At 42.7% G+C, this 27,114-nt stretch overlaps 1 protein-coding gene and 1 long non-coding RNA gene across 3 annotated transcripts; one reads left to right on the top strand and one right to left on the bottom strand.

The window, feature by feature from the left end:
* LOC125395378 (carboxylesterase 1F-like) lies at nucleotides 1-27,035 on the bottom strand. Of its 2 annotated transcripts, XM_048426728.3 has the most exons (15): nucleotides 26,918-27,014; nucleotides 23,147-23,257; nucleotides 22,670-22,874; nucleotides 21,564-21,708; nucleotides 19,160-19,293; nucleotides 16,997-17,150; nucleotides 15,285-15,389; nucleotides 14,551-14,655; nucleotides 8,668-8,706; nucleotides 6,169-6,309; nucleotides 5,625-5,705; nucleotides 5,291-5,438; nucleotides 1,891-2,022; nucleotides 833-905; nucleotides 1-363 (listed from the first exon to the last, which is right to left on the bottom strand). In XM_048426728.3, the coding sequence occupies exons 1-15, from the start codon at nucleotides 26,967-26,969 to the stop codon at nucleotides 192-194; spliced, it is 1,797 nt and encodes a 598-aa protein (XP_048282685.3). In that variant the 5' UTR covers nucleotides 26,970-27,014; the 3' UTR covers nucleotides 1-191. The 2 variants fall into 2 exon arrangements, with proteins under 2 accessions (XP_048282685.3, XP_048282686.3); XM_048426729.3 differs by lacking the exon at nucleotides 23,147-23,257 and having other exon boundaries at nucleotides 26,918-27,035.
* Nucleotides 24,822-26,841, top strand: LOC125395383 (uncharacterized). Its single transcript, XR_007230534.3, has 2 exons — nucleotides 24,822-24,942; nucleotides 26,229-26,841. It is a non-coding gene; the product is annotated as an uncharacterized LOC125395383 (long non-coding RNA).
* Nucleotides 27,036-27,114: the final 79 nt, after the last annotated feature.

The raw sequence follows: 27,114 nt of genomic DNA on the forward strand, positions 1-27,114 counted from the left end.
TTATTTGATCTTAAAAAGAACATTTATTCTCCAGATTGAAGCCAAAAGTATAAAACATCTCCCATCCCTGGCTTCTGTCTATCCCTAGGACAAAATTCTTCAGGATCCTTCGAGATCCATCTTTGATTAACACTTTTACTAGAAGAACTCTATCTTGGCTTCTTTGATATGAGGCTGGCAGAGTCTTGCATTCACAGCTCACTGTGGTCTGGCCGGAGTTGTTTCTTGGTCAGGCGCTCAGTCCAGAAAGCCACTTCCTCCCCTTTCAGTCTCTGGGCTTGCTGAGTAGTAGCACCAATCTTCAGATACCCTTCATTCTGATCGTACTCTGGCCAGTGGGGCAGCCCTTCGCCATTAGGGTTCCTAGGAACGGAACCAAATAGAATTCGTCAAAACTACTCTGTGATTCCCTGCATTCTTTTTCTTTTAATATTTATTTATTTAATTATTATGTATACAACATTCTGTCTGTCTGTATGTATGTATGCCTACAGGCCAGAAGAGGGCACCAGACCTCATTACAGATGGTTGTGAGCCACCATGTGGTTGCTGGGAATTGAACTCAGGACCTTTGGAAGAGCAGGCAGTGCTCTTAACCACTGAGCCATCTCGCCAGCCCTCCCTGCATTCTTTAATGAGATCCTATAGTGATTCCTGGATCACCTGTTCCCAACCATCATGAGAGATGAGGAGAACCAACGCAAGAGCAATGGGTTGGAGTGACTGGATTTGAGTTTACCACTAAACTTTAGAAACTGTCCTTCTTCCCACTGAGTATCTGAAGGTCCGGTCATACCCATCACCCCAGTCCCATCTTCACCACCAGCCTCACCCATTCCGAGCAAAGTTGGCCCAGAATTTCATCACCATCTTGCTGAGACGGATCTCCTCTTCAGAGGCGCCACCTGTGGGGAATGAAAAAGGAGAGAGGGGGTTAAAAGCCTGTCACTACTAAAAGAACAGGTCTTGAGCCCACCAGCAGCAGAACTCAGTTTAGAAAGGTAGAACTGTGGATCTTAGTCCATACCTAAAGTCTACAAAATCCTGGTTCACCGATGTAGGCCTTCAGACTGAGGAGGATAACTGGTCTAGGATTTATCAGTGAAATACAGCCCATCCAATACGAGCTGTCTTTATTTTCCATGTTCATCTGTTTGTTCTCCCTCACTCAGGGTAAAAAGATCACACCCTAGTTTCCTCTACCCCGTAATATTGTTGGCTCATAGGCCTTTTCTTAGCCTTGTAAACTTGGGAGGGTTGAGAAATACAACAATGCAAATGTGCTAAGGACTTTCTTAATTGGGAGATTTCCAAAGACACCGATGTGTTACAAACAGCTATGAGGCGGGTTAGGGGCCACATGCGATTTTTGAAAAAAGAGGGTTTAGGAAGGTTTTTCTCAAATATTAATCGTGTCATAGCCTGATATTGTAATATTAACTATAGTATTAATAAAAACACATGTGTTTTAAGTATCTGCAGAGATTGGTAGGCATACCAATACACGTGAATCTGATACATAGTTAGCACCAAGTCTGACCTCACCTTCAGTCAGTTATGTTTTGATATGTTATTTTGAGTATAAAATCAAGAAGTGGCCTTCTTGTCATCAAGTGGCTTACTATGTATGATATACAACATCTTTTTCTATTTTCAATCATCAGGAGTGTGAGAGCAGTTATGCTGGGGGCACATTAATATATCCTCCTTAGTGTTTGTTAGACCAGGAAAAAGACTGGCGACATTCATGTATACCTCACCTCACCCCACCCCCCGTATACTGAATTAAGAAATTACAATCAAGACTGGAGAAACTTGCTTAAGGCTGCCAAACCAAGACTGGAGCCCACACCTCTTGATTCTACCCTCATACCATCTATGAGCCATTACCTCTTAAAATGGGGGCACCCAAAACAGAGTAGACTTCATCTCCGTGATCTCCGACTACGTTCTTGGGTCTCGCGTGTGATGAGAAGCTTGGGTGGTACTGAAACTCATACATGTAGGTTGGTGCTCCAGTATCTGTGAAGAAATGGATTCATAACAGCTCACATTATATGACAGACTCCCGGATGGAATCAAGGCTCCTCATACCTTTGAAGGAAATACCTGGTCATAAGCACATCAGCAAAACAACTTTAGGAAAGCTACTTGATTTGCTTATATTTGCAAGTTAATAGAAATAAAAATGGTGTTTGAGTCTCATGTTAATGCAATTAAAATGAATGCATACAATGAACCTGGTAAACACACTATATAAGTGTTAACGATAACAGGCTAGCTTGGTGTTCTGTGGGAGTTCTAGTAGCAGGAGCAGGTGTGTCCTTGACTCTTTTGTTGCTCTTTGCATTGGTTTGCCTTGTCCAGCCTCATCACGAGCGCTTCTCTCTTGTCTTATTGTATCTTGTTTTGTCCTGCTTGATTGCTATCTCTTGGAGGTCAATTCTTTTCTGAAGGGAAATGGAGGGGGAGTGGATCTGGGGGAGATGGATGATGTGGGGGGATCTGAGAGGACTGAGGCAGGGGAACTGTGGTCAGGATGCAATATATGAGAGGAGAATCTATTTTCAATAAAGAAGAGGCAGCTAACAAGAGCAGAAAGAACACACAGCCTTTAACCATGGAGAACCATCAAGCCGCAAGGGAGGGCAGTCAGATAGGGAGAAACAAATCAAGGAGTTGTGTAACAACAACAGCAAATCCTAAGGAAAAAGCAATATTGTGTCTTTCCATATTTATAATTTTATCCAATATAAATAGGTTATACTCTTCTAAGAAAGGCAGAGAGTTTTCTCACTTTTAAAGTCTTACATTTTTTGAACGTGAAGGATCAGGAAGAGATACTATATATACATAAAAACTAACAGAGAAAAGAAGTAGCTATGGTTATATGAGATGATAAAGTTCAAGCCAAAACTGTGAAAGTAGAGAAATAAAGTCATTGTATGTTGAATTAATTGGTCAATTCATCAAGAGGGAATAACACTTGTAAATATATATATATTCAACATCAGAATATCTAAATAGAACATAGATCGAATGATCTTAGGGCAATAAAGATTGCATACAAGAACAGAATGGGACTTTCCCATTATCTGTCCTTGTAGTCTCTCTGCCACTTGTTTGCTGATGTCCCTTGAGACTCTGAAGAAGCCCCGTCACCTAGCTTCTCTGGAGCTGTGGGTTGTAGTCTTCTTATCCTTTGCTTTACATCTAATACCCACTTATGAGTAAGCACACACCGTGTCTTTCTGAGTCTGGGTTACCTCACTCAGAACGATTCTTTCTAGTTCCATCCATTTGCCTACAAATTTCATGTGGTCATTGATTTTTGCTGCTGAGTAGTATTCCATTGTGTAAATGTACATTTTCTTTATCCATTCTTCAATTGAAGGGCATCCAGGTTATTTTCAAGTTCTGGCTATTATGAATTATGCTAGCAGAAAATTCTAAAAGCTATAATATTGGCCTTCCAGGCAAGATGTGCTCGATGGTGCAATAGTGCTTGTAGGGCTATTTAGCTCTCTGATTGAACTGGAGACTTGTTCCACAAGGGAGAGAAATCATTTCTGCCACTATTAATCTGGTCAAAACAGCACAGATTAGGAAACCAGGGAACTTTGGGGAGAAGTTATTACTGGTTTTTCTCCTCATTTTTTTTTCTAAATAGGATTGTTGTCAAGTTGTCTTCCAGATGCTTATATTCATCAAGTAGTGCTAGTGTGGTCCATATCCACATTATTCCCCCCCCCTCGTCCCAAGGCTCAGGAAACACAAGGAAAGGTGGGTAGAAAGGCAGTAAGTGCTGGTGGCTGAGGAAGCATACTATGAAATGCTGTCTTCTGAACATGATATGCTTTGCATCATGACTCATTGAAACTATGGTTGCTTCCACCAGACCTGCTAAAATCACCAGCTAAGGAAAGAAACAGTCTCCCCCAGAAAAGAGACACCCCCATTTGGTTCTCCAATACCAAGTGGTCAGCCTTGAAATCATGTCTGTAAAGTGAGTGACATTATATGTACTATCCAGGCTACACTTATAATTAATTTTAGTAATATGTTTTTAAACAATTAAAGAAAAAAAGAAACCATGAATCTGAGAATCACAACAAACATTTTAAAAAGAATTTGAATGCTAGTTGGTGATGGTGCACGCCTTTAATCCTAGCACTTGGGATAGAGGCAGGTGGATCTTAGTGAGCTAGAGGCCAGCCTGGTCTACAGAGTGAGTTCCAGGCCAGCCAGGACTGTTTCAAAGAGAAGTTTTGTCTCAAAAAACAAGCAGACAGAAAATTGGATAAATAAATAAAACAAAATAAAAAGGAGTTAGAAACTATGTATCTCAAATTCTTACCTAATTTCTTCAAAAGAGAATATATGGTCCTTCATCTATGAGGACAGAATCACAAAAGATGTGCCATGAGGTGACCTAGCTTGCTCCATCATGCTCCCCAGAATGATGTTCAGCCTCATGCTAGGGATACAGCAGTGGAGTTGGCGCACAGCATAATTAAACAATACAAGTACGTCTGCCCTCTCTGGCAACGTTCACATCAGGTATTTCGTCACAACGACAACAAACTGAGTAAGAACTCCCATGCTGCATACCCACTACCAAACTCCTCCTGCCCTCTCTGCCCTGAGCAAACCTCCTCACTTAGCTAACGCTGTCTCATGGCTCCTCTCTGTAGTTATGTAGTTTAGAAACGACTTAAGAATATGACGTTTGCCTTCTATTCCATGTATCAGCAGTTGCGCTGTCTCACTGGTACCCCTGTCAGGGCAGGGAAGCCTGAGTTCCGCCTCCAGCACTGCTTACCCTTTGCTGCAAGGCTTCCCCTGGTCACTATAAACTACTCTACCCATGTGTGCGACAGGGTAGAGCCAAACCCTTCTACTAACAAGTGAGTATTGGTGGGTAAATACCCTCCCTTCCTGTTCTGCTGGGACAATCCTGAGACCTGACATATGATTCTTCCCAAAGATTCCACAGTTCCAGCTGTCCACAGCGGGCATGTACTGACAGAGCTTCATTGATTGCCCTTCATCTCTCTCCTGCGACAGCCCTCACATCCCGGTATCACCTACCAAATTAACTACCTGCATTCACACCTCTTCCTCAGAGCCTGTCATCTGGAAAGCAAAACTGAACAGAAGCGTCACTGAATAAGACTTTGCACATTGACCATGAGAAGCTCGCACATCTGTCTGTCCTAGGAAGTGTGCAGGTTAACGACCAAAGCAGGAGAATCTTCATTCTCTCTCCTCTCCAGCTTCTGTGACTCACCTCTGTGACCACGAGCCACAACCACTGATGGGATACAGAATGTCACATCTCCAATGAACTCCAAGATTCCGTCTCTAATTTTGCCTGGCTCATTGCTACCTCTGACATACTTCTCAAAGGCAACCGGAATTGCATCCTCATGTATTCCCTGAAACGGATGACAAAAACGATCAGCAGCCTGTCCAACCAATTGAGGCATCATTGAGTCTGACCTTCCCATGACCTGTGCATATCCTTCCTGGGGTGATGCCGCGCAAGACATTGAATTGATCCTTAATTTGAGCCAATCCCTCAAAACTTCTTCGCTAATGGCCACAAATCTCTATGTGCTTACCAAATTTGGAGATAATTTCTGAAGGAATGCTATGACCATCTTCTTGTCCCATTTTACATCAGTTTGTGGAAATCCCATCATCTGTTATAAAAAGAAGAAAATGTTAAGCCGTTGTGAGTCCTGAACCAGGAAAACCATCCATTGCGAGTTGTTGTGGAGATCTATAGGACCTGAGAGCAAAAGCACAGGATGGAGGCATCTGTACCACAGGCCCATTCTCCTGAACTCCCAATCCTCCTCCACTTTCCGCTGGACCTTGGTTAATGAGGTTATGCAATGGTTATGCCAACAGACTCCCACCCAGCCCAAGAATTTTAGAATTCATTGAGAAAAGACAAGAAATGATTGGAATAGAGTTCTCAGGCCTGGGAATCTCGGTTGAGCCGTGCCAGAGACTGTTTCCTTGGATAAATATACTACAGCAATGGAAACAGCTGCCCGGATACAGGGCAAAGCTTAAAGACAGAATTCATAGGAAGTACAGGGTGGAGGCCTGATGGGGGGGGTGGAGGAGCACCCTTCGAAGGGGTCTGTTTATGCTCACTGTTGGCAGAAGCCAGCCAAACTCTTGCTTGTTGATTCCCACAATGTAGGGCACAGTGTTGAAATTCTTCTTGGCCAGGATCTCTTCTGGGGCCTCTGGCAGCACCACTCCATCAAGCACAGTTGGTACAAAAGGATTGCTCTGAGGAAGAGAGGAGCATAGTCTCAAAGATCACCCGCATCTCCTCCTGCTCTGCTGGTCTAAAGGGGCAGCCGGAACATAGACCCCATGACTGCCAGCAGTGGTCACAGAAATCAGTGTCCTTAAAAGGTCTATGAGCCACAAAGACCAAAGTTTGGCATTTGTGAGTGATGAGGTTAATGGAAACAGGAAAGTGAAGAGGGAAGCATTTTCATTAAATATGCATTGTATATGAAATACTTCATACAGTCATAAGTATATATATACTTCATACAGTCATAAGTATATATATACTTATATTTTATACTTATATATCAATATATATGTATATATTATACTTCAATCATGCATATTCTCTAGAATTTATTTTCACTATTTGTAGTAGTTAGGTCTATAACGCTTCTCTGAATACTGGTTTAGTGAATCCTGGGGCTTTGTTGCAGTGGAATTCTAGATTGGGAACAACTGGTCACAATATTGTCATCATCCTTATATATGGGTTTCAGCTAAAAGACACATTATCTAGCAGGGCCTTCTCAAAAACAATTAGTATATGTAAGATTTATTTATGATATAATAAAACAGCACCTGAGCAGGCTTACTACTTTCTCAGCCCTGGGTAATGAGACACTAACTTTCTTCAGCTGCAGTTTCATAGTTGTGCTACAGCCTTATTATTGTCATGTGGATGCTGCCTATGTGGGAGCCACAAGTTTAGATGCTTTGCTATCTTTTCCACAATTTTATCATGCACTCAGGTATCACAGGACCAGTTCCCATAACGACTGAACTGGAAACAGGCAGATCTCTTCTCCATTGTTCAGGTGTACTGTGTTGTTGATCCAACACTGGCTTCACGGGCAAGAACATCATATCCCAATGGAAAGTGCCAGGAGCCAAGAACAGAGATGTTGCCGTTTGGGGCTAAATTCAGGACTGTCCAATTTCTAGCTCGAAGGAATGAATGTCCTGAAGCAAGGACATTAGAGAGAAGGGCAGTCACAGAGTGACACACCTACACATCCTATTTCCAGCTATTTTTGAACCTATAATTCAATGGAGGTGCTGTCCCTAAAGACCAATGTGTTGAAGACTTGGTCTCCAGCCTGTACTACCAGTGAGAGGTGGTGGATCCTTTAGGAAGTGGAGTCAAGTAGGGGTTCAGGTAAGGAGAGTGTCCTCTTAAAGAAGATTGCAATGTCCCTCCCAGTCTCTTTCCTATATACCTCTTCCTTTCCTCTAACTCTGTCCCACTTCCTTCTTTACCTTAACTCTGATGACAACTAGACATAACAGTTTACTAATTTATTTTGTCACACCGTGCCCCAAGAGGACGGAATTCTTTAAGTAGGACGGAGATTTTTCTGCTTCACTGCTGTGTCCATCCCCCAAACCATTACCTGACATATAGTTGTCACAAGCTATTATGGGCCATGGTGCAAATACAGCTTATAGAAACTAATAATTCAGACATCAATCCTCCAGACGAAGCATTCTCTGAAGAAGAAGAATCCCGTTCAGGTAAGGTTCTGTTAGGGCCACTGACTCTGGAAGTTGTTGCTCTTGTTTGTAATTTCACATGATCAGAAATACCTGTAGTATCTCCCCAATACTGCCACTAATTTCATGTATATGTAATCTCATGATTGTATCTCAATCGTACGGGTTCATTTATTTAAAGATAATCAAGAAAATCACTTCTCATTAAGCTACATAATATTAACACATAGAAAATATATTAGGATATGCTTTATAGCTAAGTCTATTGTCCCACCAGGACTGTAAGACATTTAAAAGTTTGCTTTGTTCCTTGAATTTAAACTAAAATAAAAAGCAACAATTTCTCCCTAGTATACGGGGTACCATAGGATCTGATGGAAGGACTAGAGAACTTGGCTATAATTCAGCACAGTTAATGTCATTAGACCCTGGCTGCTGATGGGAACTGAGAAGATGGGGAGACCTAGAGTTTTCTGGGTACCAGAACGAGGGTGTGGCATCTTGACCTGGCATAGATTATGATTCTTCTTGGATGCTTGTACTCTTTACCAATGGCTTCCATGACCTTTAGTTAGACAACTTAGCCTTCTGGCCATGCAGCCTCTTTTAATAGGTCATTTTAGAATGTGAATTGTAATTGAGAAGATACATGGTTTCTGACTGGGAGCACTGAACCAGCAGTCAGAGGGAGAGTGGCAACCCTGTCTTTGGTCCTCTTGGCTTTGTTAACCCATTTTGTTGTTGCTGCTCTAGGTCTCAACAATGCATACACATAAGAGAGAGCTGTGGTTTCGCAAGCAAAAACCCTTTCAATCACAACCTAACACTGTTAGACTGCAAACCTTAAAAAGTCCTTACCTCTTTGGTGTCTCCTTGGAAATCGAGTTTAAACAGACTCTGTGGGGATAAAGGAGAGTTTGTGGTTAGAAGTCTTCCTGGAGTAAAGTTCATCATCTACCCTGTGCCCCCAGTCTCTTCTCAAGTAGGGTAATGGGGGCCTGCATGGCATCCTCTCAGTACAGGCATGTGGTGGAGCAGGATGAGGGAGGGCAGTGGTAGGCTCCCCCAAGTGCTAGTACCCAGAGTCAGAGTCGCTGAAGCTCTGAGCTGATGCCTGCATCTGTACCGGTACCCTCCTTCAGCCCTCCCCCATCTCTCTCTCCGGTAATGACAACACAAATTTTCTGTTGAGAAAATGTGGGGACAAGGTGACTTCAGTGGCAGGGTGTTTTGACCTTGATGGGAACCTAAGCTGGATGGATGATGAAGGACAGGATGAGTCCTCTACTCCTCTCCCTTTTGCTATTCTTACTTCAAGAGTTCAGTAGGTGAGCTGGATCACCATTCCTCAGAACACAGGGGATAACTCAAAGATGGATACCTGATAGTGTTGGTCAAACGGACTTTAAATCTAAACCAGCGTTAACCTGTAGTAGTTCCTCTGCATATAGGGAGTAAGTGTCGATTTTTTAATTGATTTTTACTGAGCTCTACATTTTTCTCTGCTTCCCTCCATGCCTCCACCCCCCCTTCAACCCTCTCCCAAGGTCCCCATGCTCCCAATTTACTCAGGAGATCTTGTCTTTTTCTTACTACCCATGTAGATTAGATCTATGTTGTTATCTCTCTTAGGGTTCTCATTGTTGTCTGGGTTCTCAGGTATTGTGATTTGTGGGCTGGTTTTCTTTGCTTTATGTTTAAAAACTACTTATGAATGTGATAATTGTCTTTCTGAGCAGGAATAAAAGGAACATTCCTAAACATAATAAAGGCAATATACAGCAAGTCAACAGCCAACATCAAACTAAATAGAGAGAAAATTCCAGCAATCCCCCTGAAATCAGGAAAAAGACAAGGTTGTCCACTCTCTCCATATCTATTCAATATAGTTCTTGAGGTCCTAGCTAGAGCAATAAGACACCAAAAAAAGATCAAGGGGATACAAATCAGAAAAGAAGAAGTCAAACTCTCACTATTTGCTGATGATATGATAGTTTACATAAGCAACCCCAAAAAATTCTACCAAAGAAATTCTACAACTCATAAATACTTTCAGTAATGTAAGAGGATACAAGATTAACTCAAAAAAAATCAGTAGTCCTCCTGTACTCAGATGATAAAAGGGCTGAGAGAGAAATCAGAGAAGCATCAACCTTCACGATAGCCACAAATAGCATAAAATATCTTGGAGTAACTCCAACCAAACAAGTGAATGACTTGTATGACAAGAACTTTAAATCTTTGAAGAAAGAAATTAAAGAAGACACCAGAAAGTGGAAAGATCTCCCATTCTTTTGGGTAGGTAGAATTAACATAGTAAAAATGGCAATCTTACAAAAAGCAATCTACAGATTTAATGCAATATCCATCAAAATCCCAGCAAAATTCTTCACAGACCTTGAAAGAACAGTACTCCACTTCATATGGAAAAGCAAAAAACCCAGGATAGCTAAAACAATCTTGCACAACATAAGAACTTCTGGAGGCATCACAGTCCCTGACTTCAACTCTACTACAGAGCTACAGTATTGAAAATAGTCTGGTATTTGCATAAAGATAGACAGGAGGACCAATGGAACCAAATTGAAGACCCAGATATTAATCCACACACCTTCAAGCACCTGACTTTCGACAAAGAAGAAAAAAATATCAAATGGAAAAAAGAAAGCATCTTTCACAAATGGTGCTGGCATAACTAGATATCAACATGCAGAAGAATGAAAATAGACCCATATCTATCACCATGCAGAAAATTCAAGTCCAAATGGATCAAAGACCTCAACATAAAGCCAGCCACACTGAACATTGCAATCTTAATGTGATTTTTTTCTTATGCAAAGATTTTGTTTTCAGAAAATATGTAACTTACAGTTGTGAAGCAACCTTTTCTTGCAAAGGAATCTTTGTATTTGGAAGTATAAATGAGATAAGAAAAAAATAAGAGACATAAGAAAAGGAAAGATGTAGAGGAAAATATCAAAATATAAAGTAAAAAGATAAGATCAGGAAAAATGTAGAAAGGGAAACAACTGGAAAGGGAAAGAAAAAGGGAAACTACAAGGTGAAAGAACAGAACAGAAGAGGAACAGAGTCAGAAGAACCGCAGCAGAGAGAAATTAAAATAAAGAATTAAGCTCTGACTTTCAGATAAAGCTCCCGTGTGTCTGTGCATCTGCCCCAGTAGTATGCCTATCCGCATCTCCCCTTCAGTTTATCTAACTTGCTGACAGCCTGCTGGGGGCTGGACCCCTACGTGGCTGCTGATAATAATAATAATAATAATAATAATAATAATAATAATAATAATAATAATAGTATTGATGATGGTGGTAACTCACAAATATCATTCTCTCTGAGAAGTATCAACTTGCTGGCTATAAAGAGTGTTCTTCCTATCTGTGTTCCTACAACACATATCCAAATAAACACATGACTGTATGTCTCCTGAGATTATTCTTGCAAGCAAAGAAAATGTTCAATTTATGTTCATATGACCTACTCTGACACTAATCTTCCTAGTTGTCATGGAAGGCCTAGATGTGTAAAGAAATAAAAAGACATAAGGATGGATGGAATTGTTCGATATATTCACTATTTATTCAGATGGAAGCATGGGGAAATCTGTAAAAGCTGTCAGAGAAGTGATGGACAGATAATTGTGTTGGGAGGACTAGATAAAAATGTGAATACATGTTGGTTAGATGACTCATGGACAGTGAACAGATTGCAATAGATACATGAACAGTTAGCTATAGGTTGATTATAGGTTGAATTATTTAAATGAATTGAATAGTGTATGTATGTATAAATGGATGGATGATGAATGAACAGTAAGAAGCTTGCTTATACATAAAATATAACTTTGGAAATTTAAAAAAATTGGGTGAGTGCTATTCTACTTTGGATAGAATTTTTAAATATTTATCACCATCACTATTAGTTTTATTTTCTGCAAAATATTCTGTAAGTCTTTTCTTTTTTATAGGGATTATTATTTTCTTTTTATTATTTTTATTGAGCTATATATTTTTCTCTGCTTCCCCATTTCCCACCTTCTCCTTCTACTCTCTCTCATGATCCCCATACTCCCAATTTACTCAGGAGATCTTGTCTTTTTTGCTTCCCGTATAGATTAGATCCATGTATGACTCTCTTAGGGTCCTCTTTGTTTTTAGGTTCTCTGGGTTCATGAATTGTAGGTTGTTTTTTCTTTGCTTTATGTCTAAAAACCACTTATGAGTGAGTACATATGATATTTCAGGATGTCATTTTTTTTCCTCTGATGTAGTACTCCATTGTGTAAATGTACCAAATCTGCTTTATCCATTCCTCGGTCAAGGGGCATGCATTTATGTTGTCTTCAAGTTTTGACTATGACAGATAATGCTTCTATGAACATAGTTAAGCACATGTCCTTGTGGTATGATTGAGCAGCTTTTGGCAATATACCCAAAAGTGTTACTGCTAGTTCTTGAGATAGATTGTTTCTTAATTTTCTGAGAAATCACCATACTGATTTCCAAAGTGGCTGTACCAGTTCTCACTGCAATGAGCATTGTAGGAGTGTTCCCTTTACCCTACATCCTCTCCAGCATAAGTTTTCATCAATGTCTTTGATCTTGGCCATCCTTACATGTGTAAGATAAAATCTCAGAGTTGGTTTGATTTGAATTTATCTGATGACTAAGAATTTTGAGCATTTCTTAAGTGTCTTTCAGACATTTTAGATTCATCTGTTGAGAGTTTTGTTTATGTCTGTACCCAATTTTTTATTGGTTTATTTGTTCTTTTGATTACCAATTTCTTGAGTTCTTTGTATATTTTGAAGACCAGCCCTCTGTCTTATTGACTGGGTTCTTGGCTTTACAGAAGCGTCTTAGTTTCAGGAGGTCCCATTTATTGTTTCTTTCAGTGTCTGTGATACTAGGGTTATATTTAGGAAGTGGTCTCCTGTGCCAATGTGTTCAAGTGTACTTCCCACTTTCTTTTCTATGAGGTTCAGTGTAGTTGATTTTATGTTGAGATCTTTAATTCATTTAAACTTGAGTTTTGTGTTCAGTATTGTAGTTCTGTAGTAGAGTTTGAAGTCAGGGATTGTGATGCCTCCAGAAGTTCCTTTATTGTGCAGAATTATTTGACTATCCTGGGTTCTTTGTTTTTCCATATGAAGTTGAGTATTGATCTTTGAAGTCTGTGTAGAATTTTGCTGGGATTTTGATGGGCATTGCATTGAATCTGTAGATTGCTTTTGGTAAGATTGCCCTTTACCATGTTTATTCTACCTACCCAAGAGCATGCTTTCCATTTCTGGTGTCTTCTTCAGTTTCTTTCTTCAAAGACTTAAAGTTCTTGTCTTGCAGGTCTTCCATTTGTTTGGTTAGACATTTTATGTTATTTGTGGCTGTTGAGAGGGTGATGTTTTTCTGATTTCTTTCTCATCTTCTTTATCATTATTGTATAGGAGTGCTGCTGATTTTTGTGTTAATATTGTATCCTGCCAATTTACTGAAAATGGTTATAAGTTGTAGAATTTCCTTGGAAGAGTTTTTTTTGAGTCACTCATGTAAGCTATAATATCATAAGTAAATAGTGAGAGTTTGACTTCTTCCTTTCTGATTTGTATCCCCCTTGACCTCCTTTTGTTTTCTTATCGTTGTAGCTAGAACCTTAAAAGTACTATATTGATCAGATAAGGGGAGAGTGGACAACCTTGTCTTGTTCTTAATTTCAGTGGGATCGCTTTGAATTTCTCTCCACTTAGTTTGATGCTGGCTATTGGCTTGTTGTATATTGCCTTTATTATGTTTAGGGATGTTCCTTGTATACCTTTTCTCCCTAAGACTTTTATCATGAAGGGATGTTATATTTTGTTGAAAGCTTTTTCAGTATCTAATGAGAAGATCATATGTTTTTTTCCAGTTTGTTTATATGGTAGATTACATTGACAGATTTTCATATGTTGAATTATCCATCCCTGCATCTTTGGAATGAAGCCTACTTGGCCATGGTAGATAATTTTTGATGTGTTCTTGGGGTGAGTTTGCCAATATTTTATTGAGTATTTTTGCATCAATGTTCATAAGGGAGATTGGTCTGTAATTATCTTTCTTAGTAATGCCTTTGTGTGGTTTGGGTATCAGGGTAATTGTAGCCTTGTAAAAAGAGTTTGGCAATGCTCTTTCTGTTTTTATTATGTGAAAAAATTTGAGGAGTATTGGTATTAGTTCTTCTTTGAAAATCATGAAAAATTTTGTGCTAAAACCATCTGGTTTGGGGCTTTCTTTGGTTGGGAGACTTTTGATAACTGTTTCTATTTCTTTATCAGTTATAGGTCTATTTAATTTATTTATCTGGTTTTAATCTTCCAAGATAAACTGTGATATTTTCTGAAAACTTTTGCTTAATAACCCCATTCTCAAAATTCAAGATACTAATAAATTTTGGAAATATGGAATGCTTAATTTCTTAAAACACAACTGAAAGCAATGGCAAAATATTAAATTTAGAAAGAACTGGGAGGATATTTTGAAAAATTTCACCTGATTGTTACTAGATTTTTTTAATATAAAATCTTCTGATAATAAAAAAGGAGTACTTTAAATTGCTACTTGGGATCAGGTGGTTGACACGGCTCTCACGACATGAAAAACTATGCCAAGTAGTTTGGGGCTAAAGAACAGCTGAATAAATGAATCCTAGGACCAAGCACCTGGAATTCAGACCCTTGGCAAACACACCCACCATTTTCTGCATGATCTCCAAGAGCTCGTCCTCCGTCTTCTGGCGTAGGCAGTGCACAAGGACAGCAGATGTGGTGGTTTTGCACCCAGCCATGACAGCAACTTTCTGTAAGAGATATCAGGCAACGGCAGAGGTCAGGAGCAACATCAGTATCCAGCATTGGGGTAGACAGTGGGTTTTATCCTAAGCCCCACTTCTAAAGGCAGACAAGTGATCATGAAAAACTCTAGAGCAGCAGACTTGGGGTGGAAATTTGTTGCCTCTGTTGTTATTTGTAATGGTTGGCATGAATGTATCTGAGTCTATTACCTTGACCTTTAAAATAGTCACAGTGTTGGAGAAGTGTATCTATCTTAAGAGAAGCCAGGTGCAGTGGACAGAGGGCAAGGAATCTATGATTCCATTATCTATTTCCCATCTCCTTCCTCCATTTACTGGTCATTTGGTCCCTAGTTTCTAGTGCCTGTTACATCAGGAGAGCTTATGTATGTGGCATGCTGCAGAGGGCACCCTGTCTTCCCACACAACCCATGCAGAATTGCAGGGCATCTGAATAACATGATCCACTGGGAGAAACTTCAGAACCTGCAGAGTGTGGTTTAGATGGAGCCCTAGAAGTGATCTCTGTCTAGCCATTCTCATTTCAGAAATCACTTGAGCACATAGCTTAATCCTACAGCCAGAAAGACCCCTGAGGACTTCAGGAAAGAGTGTGGCGATTTACTGGGACCTACCTCAGTGATTGTCCTGACATTTGTGGTATACAAACCAGGAACAGTAACCACACCACTCTCAGAAATGGCCCTGTGGAAGAGGTTCTTGGCCAAGGGAGACAACACCTGGCATGGAGCAAAGAGGAGAGTTTAGGCTCACAGGAGGGCTTCACTGACTCATTTGCCCTCTGAATGCTCCCCTGCCCTGATCACTCACTGTCCACAACGGAACTCACCTCCTCTGCCCCAGATTCTCCTGTTGCCCTAGTAGTCATGGACAAACTCTGAGACCATTTCAGAGAGGATCCTGCTTGTTGTGCATATTGAAGACCCCTGACATGCACATCTACCTCGGATCCAAACAACTGCTTCTTCCTATTTGTAGTTTATAATCAACCTGATTTCCCAGCAGAAGCAAGACAAGCCCCAGCCACGACTAAGGAGCCACTGGCTGTTGATAGCAGCTAAAAGAAGGGGAGTCAGTGTTCTGCAATAGTGTGGCCCCGGTGGGTAGACCACTCTCCAGTGAAGGCCACACACCCACCAGTATATGGACAACATAAACTATATTTGATGAATTTAAAACCAAAAGAGGCACAAAGGTATATGGGGAGGAAGGGGAAGGTGGGTATGGCAGAAAATGGTAAAAGAATGAACAGCATCAAAATATGTTGCAAGAAATTCTCAAATAACTAATAACAGAAACACGACAAGGCCAAAGCCTTCTTGCAAAATGAGACTTACCTGTTTCTTAAATAAACATGCTTTAAATACTTGAAAAAATGCTTGACATATATTTTATAACCTTTTATGACATGAAACTATGTTGATTGTTCCTCTATCTACTCTATTAAATATTGCTCTATTTCCATGGGAAAAGTGAGTCGTGGTGGTGGTGGGGGGGGTTGAGATGACCCATAGGAAGCATCAACACATTCTAGCACTGCTTTCACAAACAATTCAGCTCAGGGGCAACAGAGCCAAGACAAAAAAAAAAATAAAGTCTGTGATGAGACAACCAAGCCTGATTAATGAACTCTTTTGGAAACACATATATTTAATAGTATTTGACTTCTATTCATTTACTTTGGAGTAGCAGTCCTCCATCCAGTGCTCTCAGCTCCTCCAGTCTCCTCCCTCTTAGGATTCACATCTACTTCATGGTCATACAGAAAGTACTTGAACTATGGGGTTTCCAGGTTCTGTCTATGACAAACAATGCTCCTATGAACATAGCTGAGCATATGTCCTTGTGGCACTACTGAGCATTGTTTGAATATATAGTAGAAATATTTACTATAGATAACACATAAGAATGACATTCATATTGATCAGAGAAGAATGGTGTAATAAAAATTGATGTAAGTATGTGTTTGTATGTGTTTTCCTGTGTACATATGTATGCATGATATAATAAAACCTTACAGAAAGCAAAAAAAATGCTTGATAAAGGGGAAAAAACTCAACTAAGTGAAGAGGCTGTGGTTGCCACTGATCCGAGTTAGAACTGGAGAAACCTATGGCTCTGGGACACCAAGTTAAATTTTGAACTTCCTGGGAACCAAATACAGTTAGTTGGTTGTCAGTGGCTGACCATCAATATTGTGTCGTGAGTAAAATGGACACTGAGTACAGGTTTTGGGTTTTGAACGCAAACAGCTGATCTCTAAGAGGTTCCATTAGCAGCCACATCAGAAAGCCTGCACACAAGGCCTGGTGCTGGGGACACTTACAAGAACGGAGACACTGAAACCTCCTGCTGACTCTCCAAAGATGGTCACAGAGTCTGGGTCTCCTCCAAAGTTGGCAATGTTGTCTTGAACCCAGCGCAGTGCAGCTATCTGGTCCAAATGACCCCAGTTTCCCCGGCTGTGTTCATCCCCTGTGCTGCAAGAGACAAAGAAAGTACACATTGCATGGCAGGGATCTTAGGACTACAGATGTGTTGGGGGTCCTTTGCAGTTTTTCAGAATCCTGATGAACTTGGCATCCCTGACAGGAATCTTCCCCTGTGTAAGGCTCTCATTCATTATTCCAACAACTAAGTATGTGCTAAGGGTTCAATGTATATCTAAATCTGGTGTGAGTGCTACAGCACATCTCAAAACAAACAAAAAATATGGCAACACTCAGCTCACAGGACAGGGCATAAATTAACAGATAAAATGATAATATAATGTCAGCAATGGGGAAAAGAAAATCAGGTAAAGAAAGAAACAAAGGTAGGTCTGGGATATGCTTTAGACTCAAAACCAGAGATGCTCTCTTTGAGATGGTGGCATTTGATAGAGACCTAAGTAAAATGAGCACCAGGGCTTTGTAAATACCCAAAGAAGAATTTCAATTAAGATGAGCTGCAGGTTTGAAAGCCTTGAGGCTGCTGGAACAAAAATATGCTTGCAGCTTCCATGAGATGCAAGCAGAGCCATTGTTGTGAGCCTTGGCAAGGCTTCTACGCCATTGAAACTCATTGGAGTATTACATAAAGGCATGGCAAGGCCCAATAGCTCACCAGGTGTTCTGGCCACGCTATGCAGCAGCCTCCATGTAAAGCTGCAAGTGGGAAATGTGGATCCAGAGCAGCAGGATTCTGAGCATATTTTAAAGATAGAGTCAGTAGGATCTCTTGCCTGAATGGAAAAATGATGTGAGCCAAAAAAGGAGAATCTGGGATGTATGCAAGACCTGTGTTGTAAGCAAATGGGTGTTCGGAGCAGTTGGCAGCTGTGTAGGGTCCTGCAGGAAATGGATGAGGACCTTTATTGAAGGAATGATTGGTGGGTGCCAAGGGCCAAGTTTCTCCCTGTTAAGCGGGAGGACGCTATGCATGTCTGCAGGAGACCAGGAGGCAGGTGAAAGGACTGTGTAGGATTTAAAGGTGGATTGGGGACTACAGATAGTGTAGAAAACTTGTTGGGAGCACCCAGGGTGTTTACAGAGCGGGAGAAGGAAGCACATGGTGCCTGAGGACAGAGAAGAGGGGCAGAGAAGGAGTGGACTGGGCAGTGGGGAGGGGCGGGGCAAGGGAGCATCTCATTGTTGCTCTTATAGTCTTAGGAGCTATATAAGGTTGGAATGAGCACTGGTAAGGTTGCAGTTAGCTTCTAGGCTAACTGAGAGCCCTTCACGAACCCACCCCTTCCCTACCTCCCTGTGCAGAAATGTCTGACTTTCAAGTGCTGTCCTGTGGTGCTGATTGCTGTCCCAGAGGAATGCTGAATGCTGATAAAATACAAGTGCCTGGGCTTTGTGGAATCAATAGGACTTACTCTCGCAGAGTAGGAATCTAGGAAGATCCCAGAAGCAAGAGGAGTGTGGCTGAGGAACGTAAAGGTAGATAGGGCCCAGTAATGAAAGACTGAACCCCCAACATGGAAAATTTTATCAAACTGATCCCTGTAAAGGAGACCATTACTAAAACTGGGTCCTTTCTCCTTTAATTCTGCAGATTTAATGGTTTGGATATGGTCTTTTCCACAAGAAGAGGGGGCTTCAATACCTAACGTCCAGGTATATTCAGTGGAAGGATTTGTCGAGGGTAGGGTCTGTCATTGGGCACTTTATTTCTCGGGGATGTGTACTCAAGGGAGTCACGCTATATCCTGAGAAAGCGAGTTGTTCCCCAAAGTGCAAGACCGCCTTCCCACTTTCTCTGACTTGCAGTGTAGCTGCCTCTTTATCCCATAGACTCAATTTCTGATCTTCCACCATGATGCATTGTAGCCTAGGGCCCCTCACCACACAAAAGTCTGATTATTCAGTCCTTGATTTGCAGCCACCCAAACACTGAGTTAAACAAATCTGATGTCCTTGACATTGACAGATTTCAAATACACTGCCATAGAGCTGATCAGTACAGAAGCCAATGTGCAGAGAGGAGTGTCCCCAAATCCTACCTGAAGAATCCCCAGATGCTCAGGCGGTACTGAATGGTCACCACTACCACATTTTCAAGTGCAGAGAGGGCCAGTCCATCATAGGTGGACGCCCCACCCACTGTCAGTCCACCTCCGTGGATCCACACCATTACCTAGGTAGCAAGGAAAAAAAAAACCATACTGGTCATAGGAAATAGAATTGGGAAGGAGCTCAGAAGATGTTTGGTTTGGTTTGCACAGCCTGGTCCTGATTCAGGGCATCACCACTCAAAATTCACCGGTGCCCAGCTGGGCTGTAGAAATACCATTATACATCTTCCTCAACTTACCTGGCTGTAAGCCAGGATGTCACCTCATTCAATGCCCCTACATTTCTCTTTAGACCTCTGTGCCAAGTCTCCCCAGGGCTCCTCTAACTGAGAGCTTCGTTATGGGAACAATGATATCCTCTTTCCCCAGCGTGATGACATCCTGATACATGGTCCATTCAGGCAGTCTTTTAGCTTCATCTCTATTGACTGTAATGTGCCTATATGTTTATCTCCAGGCCTCCGGTTGGTACCCTTTCCAGCACAATCCTCCCCATCTTGCTAACCACACTTTACGTCCTCCCTCTCCATCTAGTCCTCAGCCATCTTACTGTTAGGAGCACCTACTGTACACTAGGTTCTTTCATCTGGCTCGAGGCTGAGGAGGAATACAATAACTGTTCATTTAAGGCTTCAGGATTTAAGGAGCTCACATTTCAAAGAACTGGGAGACAATCAAGTCGAAATCTTATACACCACTGCTAATAAACAGGAAAGAGAAGGCAAGTATCTGAGCAAAGTTATAAAAAAAAAAAAGAAGATTATCCCATTTGATAGATAGAAAAACTGAGGCACCTCTGCTGGGATCCCACCGCTAATGAGAAGTGGAAGTAGGACTTGAGCAGCCATCTGGCCCGAGCTCACAGTTGAGCTCCTAACCAATGCAGTCACGGGCACAGTTTGGTGATCTGGGCCAGGAGCCAGTGCTCCCATGGCTCCAACTCATGTCAGTGCTGCTGGAACCTCCACTAGGTCTCAGGCACAGCTCAGCAGCCACCTTGGACCTGTTTATAACATGTGAGGGAAAGATAGAGGCTAGGAAGGCAAGTGATTCGTGCTCTTTAGCGGGTGGAATCTATGTGTCTCTGGGGCCTGCATGCATAGATGGACAGTCCCTTGCTTTCCAAGCTCTATGAGCTTCAGTTTCTCCTCCCCTTGGGGTCTCTACCACCGACATGGATGACCTGCGCAAGCTTATCTTGAAGATTGAGCCCACAGGGTGGTCAATCATGTGTTGAAGCTGTTATCCGAGGTGTTTGGGCAACCAGACAACAAGATCTTTGAAGGCAAGGCTATGAATAATGACTCCTGTCTTCGCTTCTCCCGACCCTAAGTCTGACTGTGTAGACACAGAGTCCAAAACAGACGCTGAATAAACGGGTGGTGGTGAGATTTGTTCTTACCTCCTTGTGCAAACGGGTTTAGGGTCAAATACTTTTCTGGTGCCTGCTGCTTCCTCCTTCCCTTCTGAGTTCCGTCCCAGGTGCTCCCAGGGGACTGGGTGGGTGCTCATACCCTACCTGATTTGACTTCAAGGGTTCAAGGGTCATGTCTTTAAAAGCTTCTCTCCAAGGCTGTGTGTGGTCTGTCACGGGCAGCCTGCCCTACCCCTGCTTCTTCATTCCAATGGGAAGTGCTGACTCACTAGGCAGACAGCATGTGCCAAGGGCAGCCAGGGAGGGGAGGGAGCTACAGTAAAATCACAGGTGGTTGACAAAGGGCATGAAAAGCGCCTATGAGGTTGCCCCAGAGTTCTCCCTCCACGCTGCCATCATGGGCCATGAGAGCTTTCACCTGGCAGTGAAAGTTGGCACAGGCAATGCGGGGAGAAAGGCGGCGCACATCTCCCTTGCCAGCCCTTGCACCGGAGCACAGGTTTGGAAATGGAAACCCAAGCTCTTGTCCTGCCATTCCTTCTGGGTGCCCTCTCTTCCCTACCTGACCCTCAGTTTCTCTACCTATCTAAGAAGACTTGGGCTGTTTGTTTTCTCTAAGATTTCTCCTGGTACTAACATGGTTGTAAATTGCGTCTTAACTTCTCTGGAGACCAGATTTTTAAGCTAACAGCTGAGAGCAATCATTCTGAAAGGCTTGTATTCGTGTAAGAGAACGTGAAAACCTTCACCTGCACATTCCAGATGTATCGCGATCCCACCAAAATCGGGGTCTTTGGAAGAAACATTAACATTTTCTGTGGTGAAAGGAAGCTCTTGGTCCCTGACCCAGTCCTGGCTTGTCTACCTGGGCATCTAGCGGCCTTAATCCCTTTCCAGTCCCACTGAAGACCTGGATGCTGTAGCACAAGGGACTAGACCAGCGGTTCCCATGTTTACCGGCAGCCTGCTGCTCCTTTTCAAGTCGGCAGGAGTGTAAATATTCAGGTAGAGACAGTCTTCAGAAAACTTGAGATGAATTTTCTCCTCTCTGTTGGTTATGAGGTCATTGACCCTCTGCCCTTTCACTGCATCTTGGGAGCACCTGGAGGAGAGAGTGGACACCTGAAATTCCAACATATAGAAGCTAGAAATGTCACCTGGGTCCCCACCTTGCACCAGGATGTTTGAGCTTGTGAATGGAGCTGTTTGCACAGGACTGGATTCTGGAATAATAAGAGGGTTTTTATGGAAAAATGGTGGGAACCCACAGTCCCCCAATCCAATAGAGAAGAAACACTTGGCATCTCTCCCCTTCCTGGAGTCTTTGGGGGCAGTCTGGAGAGATGTTTTTCATAGTCTGCCCTACCTGAAATATGAAAATCTAACCAGTGCCTTCTCAGTGCCTAGGTCTAGTGCAGTGGGTTGAGGGTGACCTTGACCTTTCATCAGGTAACCTTCTTCTAGTCCTATTGAGACTTCTGTGAATCGAGGAACTACCACTAAATCACTGTTTAGCCTATTGCCTATTGCAAGTTACGACTGATGTCTTTATGGGATGACCTCAATGACCTGCAATGACCTCTGATAGTCACTGATGCTGGACAGTATTGGCTGAGTACCTTTTCTGCTCTGAGCACACATCTTCCAGGTTCAGATAAAGCCAATGCTATTTCCAATGACCTCTGTCAGCCTTTTATGAAAGAATAACTGCGGACTTCTCTAATAAGAGATCACGAAGGACCAATGTAGGAAAGAAACAGAATTGGTGAAAATTATTGAGTCTTTCTGGAGCCTCAGACACTGGTTTTGATTTTTCTCATATACTAACTCGTTTACCTCTTATGCCCACTTCTGTTTATAACATCGGTTTAGAGAGGGTGATGAACAGAGGAGTCTAGAAAGCAGTGAAAGGCCTGTAGTGTTTCTAAAGTACTCTGGAGGACTCCAGGAGGCTATTGGACCAGTGAATGACTCCCTCCTGTATCTCTATATCTCTATATTTATATCTCTTGTTCAACAGATGTCTCTGTTGAACAAGGTCCAGGCCCTCCCCAGTGACTTACATAGGAGGGTAGGAGGTGGCGTTCTTCACGAAGCTCCAGGGCTCTACAGGCTGAGGTGGAGCAAACCTCAGGGATCCAAGAGGAGGCTTGGCAAAGGGGACTCCCAGGAAGACGGCCACAGGCTGTGCAAATCCTTCTAACCTGACATATTTCCCCAGGACTTTGCCATGAACAGTGTCTACCACGGGTGGTGAGGATGCGTGCCCTGCGGAACATGGAGGAGAGAAAGAATACATTAGAGAGACAAGATCAGACCCGAATTCCATATGGGTTTTCCCATTTTCTAAGCACTTGACCTTGAATAAGTCCCCTAATTACTTTTGGGCTCATTTGTTTCTGAAATTAAGACGAAGAACGTTTATCTCAGAGGGTTGATTCAAAATCAAACTGGAGTGTGAGGTGAAACAGAATCCAGGCAAAGTCACAGTGAAAAAAGAACTACTTGACCCAACAGAACTTTGGTTCCCTTTGAGAAACCTGTATTCATCAGGACCCTGGTATGAGCTTCATACTGGACTGGAGGAAGAACATGTGGTTCCTCTCTCAGGAAGGTGGCCATAGTGGAAAACAGACGTGTTGGACCTGATGCTGAAAAAAGAAATGCATACCAAAAGAAGAGCTAGGCAGGTGCCAGAGAAGTTGGAAGAAATGAGGTCTTCTGACTGACGATGTCATGAGATTCTGAGACATTCAGTGGGAGGAGGGATGATTAAGATGATGGAGAGCCGGGTGGTGGTGGCACACGCCTTTAATCCCAGCACTCGGGACGGGGAGGTGGGCAGATCTCTGTGAGTTTGAGGCCAACCTGGTCTACAAAAGCTAGTTCCAGGACAGGATCCAAACCTACAGAGAAACCCTGTCTCGAAAATCCCAGAAGAAAAAAAAGAAGGCTAGATATATAGAATGATAGAGTGATTACTCAGCAAGCTAAGTAAGAGGTTCACAAAGGATAGCATGGACCCTGGCTGGTAAGGGTGAACGGGCTGTTAATGCCCAGGTGGAGTCCATGGGGAAAAGATAATCCTAAGAGTCCAGTGTTTGTGGGGAGGACACTGAACATCTGACTGAATGACTAGATTTCACATGGTGGGCGAAGAAGTATCTGAAGTGTTTCTGGCACTGCAAGCACTAAGATCTAAAGTCTGCTGGTCTGTCTGGGTAGGGTCCTCCAAGGTGAAGAGAAACTGGTCAATATCCTGTCTGACAGCTCCATTCTTGAATAGCAGATGGTCTTTCCTCATCTTCCTGTAGCTTCCTCTTCTGTCCTTGTACCCTCTGTGGGACCAGAGAGAACCACCCTGACCCTCCTTTAAGTATCAGGAGGGCATCGATGCCCTTATAATTCCACCACCACCAAGTCTGGCATCTCTTTGTTTGTGTAATAGCCTACCTGTCAGAGCATCACTCTTAACACCTAATTTCTACCTTTTGGTCCTAACTCTTCCCTTTTAGCTGCAGAGAGTTTGTTAATTCCTCTCTCAACAGTTTTTGAGAGAGAGAAAGAACATAAAGTTGGGTGGGTAGGAAGGTGGGAAAGAATAGAGAGGAGCTTGGAAGGGTAAAAAATATTATCAATACTGTGTAAATTTTAATATTGTAATAATAAGGTGTGGTCAGAAAAAACTTCCAGAGTTTTTTTGAAATAACCTTGACATCAGTAAGTCTTGGCCTCATGTCTCATAGATACTATTCCCATAGAGAATCAAGCTTACAAGATAGCATCTATGAGACATGATCTTAATAACCAGGTCCATAATATGGGCATTTGATTGCTTTTATTTCTGTGGCTAATTATTATAAACAAAAGCAAGTTAAATTCTGGGGCACACACAACTTACGGTGTTTTTACATAATGACATTTGATTAATGATGTATGTTTTGCTTTAATATCCTTAAATTATCAGACTGCAAACTCATCCTAAGTCTAAGAAGAGCTTTCGAGAAAACAGCCATTAACACTAGACCCTTTTGGAAAATCCTGTTGCAAGTCTGGGGCAATGCCTAATACCCTGTGAAGTCAATCACATGCCTGTCTCTTTTTGTCATTGCCGTTAATAATTACTGTTTTGGAAGTCAATCACATGCTTGTCTCATTTTGTCCTTGCTGTTAATAATTACTGTTTTGTTTAACTTTCTACTTTTAGTACACCGCTGAAACAGACTTCCTGGGAAACCTGGATACGAGGTGATCATGATGGCAACACGGCACATTGATTTTTCTTCTTCATTTATGTGAAGAGTTGTTTGCTGTGCTCAGGTCCCTTTTATACTCGGTAAGAAACTGCTATGGAGAGACATGGGGGTGAGCATGAGGCATGAGGACTTGCTTCCTGATAAGCTTCCTGATATGGGGCAAAGGGAAGAAAGACGGCTAAAGGTGAGAGAGTAACACCAGCTCCCTGAGGGGTGGGTTCCATGACAAGGCCCTGAGATATCCTGGTAGGTGACTCAGGGCTCCTGAGGTACACTGAAGACCCCAAACCTTGGGAGTCTGGGCCAGTGGAATCACCTTAAGTTCTAGACCAGCATGGACTCCACAGCCAGTTAAGGTACAGCCTGAACTGCATGGTGAGGCAAAGATTAACAAGGAAGGATGGCAGTGTGTGGTCATCTCAGCAGAGGTCAGAAAGGACGCACATGGTTCTGTCCAGACAGAGAGCCTGCAGCATGTGTGTGTGTGTGTGACGCCACCATAAGAGTGTGAAGCAAGAGAAAAAGCCAAGATTACAGAGCTCTAACTGAATAAGAACACCCAACAGTGTGGTGATAGGAGAAAGGCATGAACCATGGAAACCCGAGGAGGAGGAGGAGGAGGCAGAGGAGAGGAGTCGAATAAAGGAATGAGTGTTTCAGCGGCAAGAGGGCAAAATCTGATCACAAATGCTCAACTATGGCTGAATTAGCTGTGAACTTTCACCCGGAACACCCAGAGCGGCGTGTGCTGGCATGCAGGGGGCAGGGAAAACGAGACTGTTACCAACAGCAGTTATGACTTACATCATCTAAATTGCACACAGATGTGATGACTACTGTGTTCCAGATGTGTATCCCTGTTTCTTTGAGGTATTCGTAACAAGAGTCTTTCCAGGCTAACTACTGGTCTGCCCATTTTATTTGGAAATACCCTGTGTGGAGTTGCTGAAGATGGAAAGAGTGGCGTTGCCAGGGTAACCAGCAACAATGCCCTGCTCCATATCTGGGTCCTTCATCACTCTAGTGTGCACTCAGTTCCAGGGCCTCTATCAGTGTCACAAGTCCGGACAGGGTGAGGCTTTGGGGGAACTGAGTGCTGAGCACTGATTCTGGATTCAGGAGCTAGGGACAGCCCAGGGCACGATTTTCCAGATGAACTTGGAAGAACACACATCCCTGTGAGTCTCTTTCCTCAACCAACAAAATGCCGCAGATATATGCTAAAATCAATGCGATAGCCATACATTAACCATGCATTTAATGTGTGTGTGTGTGATGCTTATGAGGCCATCATGACGTGCGGGCACTGTCACTCTCAGGGTCTGTCCCCTGCAGAGTCACGACTCTAACTGCTTGCTGTACCCAGATTTGATAGCATGGACCACTGTCCACCTGCCCTCATCACCCAGAACCTGGTACCAGACAACCAAGACAGTACTGCTCTCCAGCATTCCTGGAAACGCTAACAACAGAGACATTTGCTGCAGATCCCCAGCCTTGAGCCTCCTCACTGATCTGGCATTTCCAGAGCTCTCACCCCCACTTCTTCTATGCTGCTCCTGTTGGAAACAATGAATAACAAACTGTCTTTTTGATGGCTGTTGGGTCCTGGTGTGCTATTTTGACCATACCCTATATTTTCTATGAATACATCCCATACTTGTGTATTAATAGAAAATAAGCGTGGAGGGCCCACCACGTAGAGAGTCATGAAGGGGAGACTCTCCTTTAAGAACTTGAGAAATGAAGTCACTTAATCCCCTCCGCAGCCCGGCGAAGCAAGGACGCCTGTTCCGCCTGATTGGAGTTGTGTTGATTCCGCTCCTGTTGGGATTGACTCCTTACACTTCTGGACCTGGAGTGTGCTGCTGGGTCTCAGGGTTTTTATCTTCTCCCGACCTCAACTTGTCCTGTGCTGTGGTCTGGGCCACTTGAAGGCAAGCCCAAGTCAAGGGAGCGAATTCCCCCGCAGAACTGAATCTGTCTGTCTTAGTTTTGCTCTATGCCAGGATTTTCAAAAGTGTCCCCACAAATTTGTCTTTCAAAAGTACTCACCCCAAACCACGCAGGTTGCTAGTGACACGAAGCACAGAGCACGGAGACACATCGTGCAGGGACAGGCTCTTGCCAGGTCAATGGAGTTTCTGAATTTGACCTGCAAGGAAGAGGAGTGAACGGTCCTGCCCACATGCTGGGAATCTGCCAGGGATTCTTGCCCACAAAGCTCAGTTACACAATGCAGAACAGAAATC

Source organism: Myodes glareolus, chromosome 22 (genome assembly GCF_982192425.1).
Source record: "Myodes glareolus chromosome 22, mMyoGla1.1, whole genome shotgun sequence".
Taxonomy (NCBI): Eukaryota; Metazoa; Chordata; class Mammalia; order Rodentia; family Cricetidae; genus Myodes; species Myodes glareolus.